At 39.8% G+C, this 8,981-nt stretch overlaps 1 protein-coding gene across 1 annotated transcript; it reads right to left on the reverse strand.

The window, feature by feature from the left end:
- Positions 1–1,696: 1,696 nt before the first annotated feature.
- LOC114476838 (D(1)-like dopamine receptor) lies at positions 1,697–6,631 on the reverse strand. Its single transcript, XM_028468805.1, has 3 exons — positions 6,596–6,631; positions 4,805–5,490; positions 1,697–2,324 (listed from the first exon to the last, which is right to left on the reverse strand). The coding sequence occupies exons 1-3, from the start codon at positions 6,629–6,631 to the stop codon at positions 1,697–1,699; spliced, it is 1,350 nt and encodes a 449-aa protein (XP_028324606.1).
- Positions 6,632–8,981: the final 2,350 nt, after the last annotated feature.

The following is an 8,981-nucleotide window of genomic DNA, read 5'->3' on the forward strand; positions in this document are numbered from 1 at the left end:
GAGTCAGCTCAGCGTTAGCTCAGTATTAGCTTAGTGCTAGCGCAATAGGATATTAGCTCAGTATTAGCTTAGTGTTAGCTCAGTGGGATATTAGCTTAGTATTAGCTTAGTGTTAGCTCAGTGGGATATTAGCTTAGTATTAGCTTAGTGTTAGCTCAGTGGGATATTAGCTCAGTATTTGCTTAGTGTTAGCTCAGTAGGATATTAGCTCAGTATTAGCTTAGTGTTAGCTCAATAGGATATTAGCTCAGTATTAGCTCAGTGGGATATTAGCTTAGTATTAGCTCAGTATTAGCTTAGTGTTAGCTCAGTAGGATATTAGCTCAGTATTAGCTTAGTGTTAGCTCAGTGGGATATTAGCTTAGTATTAGCTCAGTATTAGCTTAGTGTTAGCTCAGTAGGATATTAGCTTAGTATTAGCTTAGTGTTAGCTCAGTATTAGCTTAGTGTTAGCTCAGTAGGATATTAGCTCAGTATTAGCTTAGTGTTAGCTCAGTAGGATATTAGCTTAGTATTAGCTTCGTGTTAGCTCAGTAGGATATTAGCTTAGTATTAGCTTAGTGTTAGCTCAGTAGCTAGGGTTACCACCTTTCAGAATAGAAAATAAGGGACACTCAGGGGGTCGTCAACAAAATAGAAACATTTGGACATAGAACAGTGTTTACCAAATGTTATTACCACATGTTATATATTATTTATTAATGTCTACTGACTCGTCTAAACTCTTTCTGTGTCTCATTAAACATTAACCATGAATTTAAGCTTTTTTGTTCATTTATTTTTGGCGTTTTTCTCATTCACCTTTTTAATTATAATTGATGGATGAAAAAAAAAAAAGTCTGTACGCGTGTGAAAAAAAAATCTATAATGTTGAAAAATAAACTGAAATGTGTGTGTACCTCCTGAAAGGTGTTCATGTTTACCTAGGGCAGCGTATGGAACTATTATTCTCTAAGGAGCTATTTTTTCTTCTCAATGAAGACAATACACACACACACACAAACACACACACACACACACATCCATGTACACAGGACACACACACACACACACACATCCATGTACACAGAACACACACACACACAGAGCGGGGTCCTACGTAGATCCCACCACCACGATGTTGTCCTGGCATTTCCTGCGTTTTGCTTTGTGTGACGTCTGACAGACATGTCTCTAATGTTCTGGTCAAATACGGAACAAACAGCGTTTTGGCTCCGTACGAGATTTAAGGAACCATTCCGTATTTTAAGGGACAATACTAGTATTAGCTTAGTGTTAGCTGAGCATTAGCTCAGTATTAGCTTAGTGTTAGCTCAGTAGGCTATTAGCTCAGTATTAGCTCAGTGTTAGCTGAGCATTAGCTCAGTAGGCTATTAACGCAGTAGGCTATTAGCTCAGCGTTAGCTCAGTATTAGCTCAGTTGAAAGAAGTAACAATTTTGGTGGTGAAATGTATTTTGAATATGTTATTGATTATTAGGTTAGTTAAAATGGAGGGGGGAGATCAAAGAAAACCAGTGAAGACAAATATTTATTACATAAAGACATCTTCAAACCAACACACAGACCAACATCAACACAACACCAAACAAACACAAGCTTTAACCAACCAGGGAGCAGTACCAGCTGAGAGTGGGCGGGGCTCAGGGGTGTGTTCAGTACATAAAGAGTGAATAAGTTGAGGCCAAAGGTCATTGCTAGTCCCACCCATCCTGCAAAACCTGTCCCGGTATCCCTGCGTCCCTCTGCAGCACCGTGAGGGCAGTGAACGCTTTGATGGTTTCCAGAGAAAGCTCCGCCCCCTCCTCCAACCTCACGTTGGCAGGAACCAACAGCGCTCGGCCGCACTCGGCGGACGCGTCCGACAGCGTGGAGTCGTCGTCGAAGCGCGTGCTGACGTCCTCCAGGCGCTCGGAGGCGGCGCTGATGGCGCAGAGTGGCTGGGCCGACACCAGCGCCTCCTTGTGGAGGGTGGTGTCGTGGTGGTACGACACCAGCTCGTTGCTGAAGTTTACCGCCTCCACCGCATTGCTGGGGCACAGCCGGTTGCAGCCCAGGATGGTGGCGAAGGCGCGGCGGAAGTCTGCGTTGAAGGCGTAGATGACGGGGTTGAGGGAGGAGTTAGCCCAGCCGAACCACACGAACACCGTGAAGGTGGTGTCGCTGACGCACGGGGGGTCGCAGAACGGAACCGTGCAGTTCAGCACGAAGAACGGCAGCCAGCAGAACACAAACACACCCATGATGATGGACAGTGTCTTCAGCACTTTGGTCTCCTTCTTAAACGATGATTTCAGAGACGCCTCGTCATTGGTCGGCTGACTCCTGACAATAAAACAAAACTTTATTAAAAAAACTTTTACACACACTGCTTTACAGATCTGTGCTCCACGCAACATGCTAAGCTAACCCAAACATGTGGGACTGGTGGCTACATGTTAAGCTAACCAAATATGTGGGACTGGTTGCTACGTGTTAAGCTAATCAGAGATGTGTGACTAGTCGCTATGTGCTAACATGTGGGACTGGTTGCTGTGTGCTAAGTTATCCAAACATGTGGGACTGGTTGCTATGTGCTAAGCTAACCAAACATGTCGGACTAGTTGCTAAAGGGCTAAGCTAACCCAAACATGTGGGATTGATTGCTATGTGCTAAGCTAATCCTAACATGTGGGACTGATTGCTATGTGCTAAGCTAACCCAAACATGTGGGACTGGTCGCTGTGTGCTAAGTTATCCAAACATGTGGGACTGGTTGCTATGTGCTAAGCTAACTAAACATGTCGATGTCGGACTAGTTGCTAAAGGGCTAAGCTAACCCAAACATGTGGGATTGATTGCTATGTGCTAAGCTAACCCAAACATGTTGACTGATTGCTACATGCTAAGCTAACCCAAACTTGTGGGTAGGAATGTGCAATATTTTATCGTTTATGATTTATCATCAAACACATTTTCACCGGTAAGAATTTGTCATCCCACGATATCAACGATAAATTCCATGTCGGAAATTAGCGAGGGTCATTTGTCCCTCAATGTAGCCAAGAATGCCCCAAAAAAACGCGTTTCCACGCTGTGTACGGAAGCTCTGCACGGTGTGCACTGCCACCGCCCCTTCACACACTGCTGTCTTTCTGTGTGAGGTGATCGTCATGGCTACCTGAAGCTGCCGAGCAGCGATACATCATGACCCACTATTTGGTTAAAACCAGATAAACATCAACAAAGTGAACCAATCTAGTTCCTCCATCAGATCCACCCAAAGATCTACAAACACAGGGACAGAGATTAACCTGTAGCAACGATTATGAACTGGAAACACAACTACAGCTAACTATGCTAAGCTAACACACCAACACACACAGACTGGGCTAAGAGCTAATGCTAACCACTTCATATAAGGAACAAACCAAATAAAGAACACGTCTAACTGTCATAAAACCACAGAGAACCATAGATTAGTTTATGGTCAGATTTAATACTTGTATGAAAGAATAAAAACTAAACATGTCACACATTGTGTGAAATAAATGTTAGCATCAATAATAATGTCACTATTCATCCGTCCCAATTTGTGAAACACAATATTTTTATTATATTTCACGTGTTCACAGACAAAGCTGGTCCTATTAGACTAATGTAACTATTGATATTATTACACATAAATATACTGAATGATTACATCATCAGCTTGATCTGGTTTAATTATAGGAAATCATAGTTATTTATTAACCATAACTTTATGTAACTCATAAAATAAATGAAACAAGATTCATCAGCAGTAAAAACACTGAAGTTATTTGTGCTTTTTTATTTTTTAGAAAAGAATTTCTTTTTAAGTGAGGAAATAAATATATTAAATACAATAACACTAATAGATGATCCATATGCACTAATATATTCCATAAAATATCAGCTCATAAACTCTGAGTCAGCAGTTATTGTAGACTTTTTAATGTGTCTAATGTTGATGTATTAACATTTATTTATGTTTGTAAAGAACCTGTTTACACTTTAAGTTGAGAATTATTTTATTTTTATTTTTTATTTATGGTTTTTATTATTGTGATTTTTATTGTTATCGTGATAAATACCAGAAATTATTGGGATATTTTTGTCCATATCGCCCATCCCTACTCGTGGGACTGGTGGCTACATGCTAAGCTAACACAAACATGTAGGACTGGTTGCTACATGCTAAGCTAACCCAAATGTGGAACTGATGGCTACATGCTAAGCTAACTTAAACATGTGGGACTGATGGCTATGTGCTAAGCTAATCAAAACATGAGAGACTGGTGGCTACATGCTAAGCTCACCAAACCTGCAACTGGTCGCTACGTGCTAAATTAACCAAACATGTGGGACTAGCGGCTACATGCTTAGCCAACCCTAACATGTGGGACTGGATGCTACATGCTAAGCTAATCCAAACATGTGGAACACTGTCATTAAGTGCATAGCTAACCCAAACATGAGGGACTGGTTGCTACGTGTTAAGCTAAACAAACATGTGTGACTGGTTGCTATGTGCTAAGCTAACTAAAGATGTGGGACTGGTCGCTATGTGCTAAGCTAACCCAAACATGTGGGACTGGTTGCTACGTGCTAAGCTGACCAAAGATGTGGGACTGGTCACTATGTGCTAAGCTAACCCAAACATGTGGGACTGGTTGCTACGTGCTAAGCTAGTTTACCTAAGCAGATGTTTTCTTGACTCTTTTAGTAGAATAATAAGCTAATATTACATTCAAAGTCAGGATTATTGACATGGAGACTTTAAAGGTGTCGTAACATTTTCTCACCTGGTGACCTTTTGACCTTGGTTCTGTGCGGCTCTCTCCAAAGACGTGATCCTTCTGATCTGCGTCTGTGCGATGCGGTAGATCCGTGTGTAAGTGGCAATCATGATGACCACAGGGATGTAGAAGCTGATGAAGGAGGAGCTAATGGCATAAGTTTTGTTCAGGTTGGCCACGCAGCCTTTGGCGCTGGCGTTTGACGCCGGATCGTCCTCGGCTCGGTGCCAGTTGAGCTGCACCGGGATGAAGGAGATGAGGATGGAGAGCATCCACGCCACGCCAATCATCACGAAGGCCACGCGCTGCGTCATCTTGCGCTCGTACTTGAAGGGGCTGGCGATGGCCCAGTATCGGTCTACGCTGATGATGCACAGGTTGAGGATCGACGCCGTGGAGCACATGATGTCGAAGGCGATCCAGACATCGCAGAAGCAGCTGCCAAAGAGCCAGGCGTCCGTCACCTCGGTGATGGCCTCCCACGGCATCACCAGCACGGCCACACACAGGTCCGACACCGCCAGCGAGATCACAAAGAAGTTGGTGACCTTGGAGCGAAGGTGACGGAACTTGACCACGGCCGCACAGACCAGCGTGTTGCCTAGCAACGTGGATACGATGAGGAGGAGGAGAACGCAGCCCAGCAGAACACGCAGACCACCAGAACCCCCGTTGTCCTCAGAGTCCTCGGACTAAGGTGAGATAAGATATCATAAGTCATTTTGTGATTCTTCTTGATGAGGCGAGATGAGATAAATTGAAAGATATAAGGATGAGATGATAATAGATGAGATGGAAATGAGATAAGAAAGACAAGATGAAGTGTAGTAACACAAGTTGAGACAAAATAAGACAAGATCACATTTCAAAAAGATGAGATAAGATGAAACGAGATAAGGTCAGATCAGTCTTTTTGTGATTCTTACTCACTGGCTATCCTACATTCATAAGAGATGAAATCAGATGAAAATGAGATTAAACAAGATGAGATGAGAACAGACAAGTTGAGACAAAATCAAATTAGATTATATAAAACAAGACGAGATGAAATAAAATGAGATGAGGTGAGATAACACAAGATTACATCAAACAAAATGAGATGAGACCAGATTAAATAAAACTGGATGAAATTAGATGAGATGAGACAAGTTGAGAAAAAATAAAATGAGATTATATGAAACCTGATGAGATGAGAAGATGAGACACAACGAAATGAAATGAGATGAGACATTTAAGGATGAGATGATATAAAATGAGATGTAAATTAGATAAAATGAGAAAAGATGTGATGAGATAAAACAAGATGAGGTGAGAAAAGACAAGATGAGAAAAAATAAATGAAATGAGACCAGATTAAATAAAATTGGATGAAATGAGATGAGACAAATTCAGACAAAATACAATGAGATTACATGAAACCTGATGAGGTAAAACGAAATGGAATGAGATAAGGTCAGTATTTTGTGATTCTTACTGATGAGGTGAGATGAGATAAGATGAGATAGAATGAGATTGTATAAGACAAAACAAAATATAATGACATTTGCTGCAGTTATGATGAGGTTAGTGTGATTTTTAGAACCTGGTGATAAATGATCCTCCTGAGAAACGTCAGGATGAGATGACAAAATGAAAACTCTCCACCTCATAGAGAAGTTTGTGGTTTTGGGTTTTTTTGTAAATGAAACGGTCTGTAGGTCATATTCATTTCACAATAACCGGTGAAACCCAAAATGTGAAGAACAGATTCAGAACAACAGAAACCATATGAATGATAAATGTGTGAGAGAACAGAACCTCCGTCAGATCCTCCGTCAGGTTCCTTCGCTCCATCCTCCGCAGCTCAACTTGATCACAGCCGCTCCATTGTCAACCTGAAGCGGCTCGTTCCGCGCGCCGCTCACCGCTCCGTGTGACGCGCTCCGACTCTCCAGGGCGCGTTCCCGCTTCAGAGCGGGTAACGGCTCCGAGCCGAGCCGAGCCGGGTCGAACCCCCAAAGTAAAAAAATAAAATAAAAAAATAAGCAACCCCGCGGAAAGAAAGAACGGAGACGTGTGCGTAAAACATGCACACATGGAATGGAACGGACCGTGACGTTTAAAACGTTCTTAAACATTGAACTCATAACATACATAAAATATAACGAATTAAAAACCAAATATAGCATTGACGAGCATTTAAAATGAATATAAACACAACATTATTTAATAGCCGGAGCTTCATAATTTCCAAGAATCAACGGAATGCGTGCGTAAAACACAAGACAATGACGTGCATCCCGCTTGTCCTGCATTTATTCTACATTGTGTTTCAAATGCACTAAACAAGAAAATAAAATAAATAGATACGTCTAAACATTTATTATGCCCTCGAGCCTTTTGAAGAGAAAACCCTGGACGTGCGTAAAAGATTAATTCTGCTCTCATATGTTCTTTTTAAATACACAAAACATAAAATATAAGAGAAAAAGGTCATGCACAAATAAACACAATGCGTCTTCGTGCCTCAGTTTTATTGTGAAGGGGAAAATAACGGAACGCTGTGCGTAAAATACGCACCAAAATGGACCGGATTATAACGTGAAAGAAACCATTTTCCTGCTTTTATTTGGTTAAGGTGTGCAGCCATGCCATACATCTGTAAATAAAAACTAAACTAAAATTGAGAAGTTTCATAGGAGAAAATAAATAGAGCGTGTGCGTAATGACGCACGAGGCGAGGCGCACTCCTTCATCAGTAATATTGTCTATAAAAGACATGATATCATTATTATTAAGAAATTCTAAAGTGTGGTAGAAAACAATAAATGATCAAACAAAAAGATGATTATTTTCATCCAAACGAAGAATAACTAATAATCCAAAATCAATTTCATGATTCTGTGGATCATTGGAAACACTTTTACAATAAAACAAGTCTTTATTTTCGCAATCCTATGAGAATGGAGGAGACAATGCTGTAGACTTTCAATAGGTGGACTTGAGTTTCTTCTGAAATGTGATTATGATATCAACAAGTTGCCAGTCAAACTCTCAGATTTTTATAAACAAGCCCTTCTTGATTGGAAACTTATTTTCAAACACAATTTCACACAACACACCATTCTGAAATTATAGATATATTGTGGTGAGCAGAAAATGTGTTTTTATGAATGAATGGTATAGCAAAGGTGTATGAACCATCTCCCATTTAATGGATGGTGATGAAAACATTCTACATTACACTGATTTCTGTGAAAAATTTCAGATCATTTGTAAAAAATATACCCAGAATGTTAAGGTTCTTCCACTGTCACTTATAAATATGATTAAACAAGATATAACACATTCCAAAGTTATATACCTTAATGAAGACAGATTTATATTAATAATGTAACACTAAATGTAATAACACATTTTTTAGAAACACTTTTTTGAGTTCCTGTTCCACCAACTCTGCTAAAAGACATTACACCATCAAAGATTTTAAAATTGACGAAATGAAAAAATTGGAAGCAAATATTTAGTTTATTCAGTTTTGCCCAAAGTGAAATAATTATTAATGATGTGTACCCCACAAAAGAATTACTGAGACAGAGATTTGGTTTAGATGTTGGTTATTGTGTATTTTGTGAAGTATGGACTGATTATTTGGATCATCTGTTCTTTTTGTGTGACATCGTGCAGAGTTTGTGGAGCGATATTCAGAGTTTGTTTCTATCTAAAAGGCTTTCATATGTTCACTGTATCAGATGTGATTTCATTTAATAACACAATTAGTTTGTTGTTGTTTTTTATTGCACACAGTTAAGCCCCTTGGTTGTTTTCTGTTTTATTCTTTCTGTCTTTTACCTTATCTATAATCTGTATTAATGTGAAAATGTGCCCTTTTGTTTGTTTCTGTACGTGTTAATAAATAAATAAAAAAGTTGAAATCCTGCTATTTAAAAATAATTGGAAATTTATGCTTTGAGTGAATTCGATTTATTTTGGTTTTTATCCTTTTTTCGGTTTGGTTTTTGATTGTCATTGTTGTGTATTGTGTTTTTATCGGTTTTTCTTTTTAAAATAAACAATTAAAAACAAAAACAACAAAAAAGGTCTTTATTTCCGCTGTAATTCCTGTTGTGACCAGCAGAGAGCAGCACATGCGCACTAGTGTTTCCTGCTTTGTTCAAAACGAGGTCAAAGGTCACCGTGAGTG

This window comes from Gouania willdenowi, chromosome 15 (assembly GCF_900634775.1).
Source record: "Gouania willdenowi chromosome 15, fGouWil2.1, whole genome shotgun sequence".
Lineage (NCBI taxonomy): Eukaryota > Metazoa > Chordata > Actinopteri > Blenniiformes > Gobiesocidae > Gouania > Gouania willdenowi.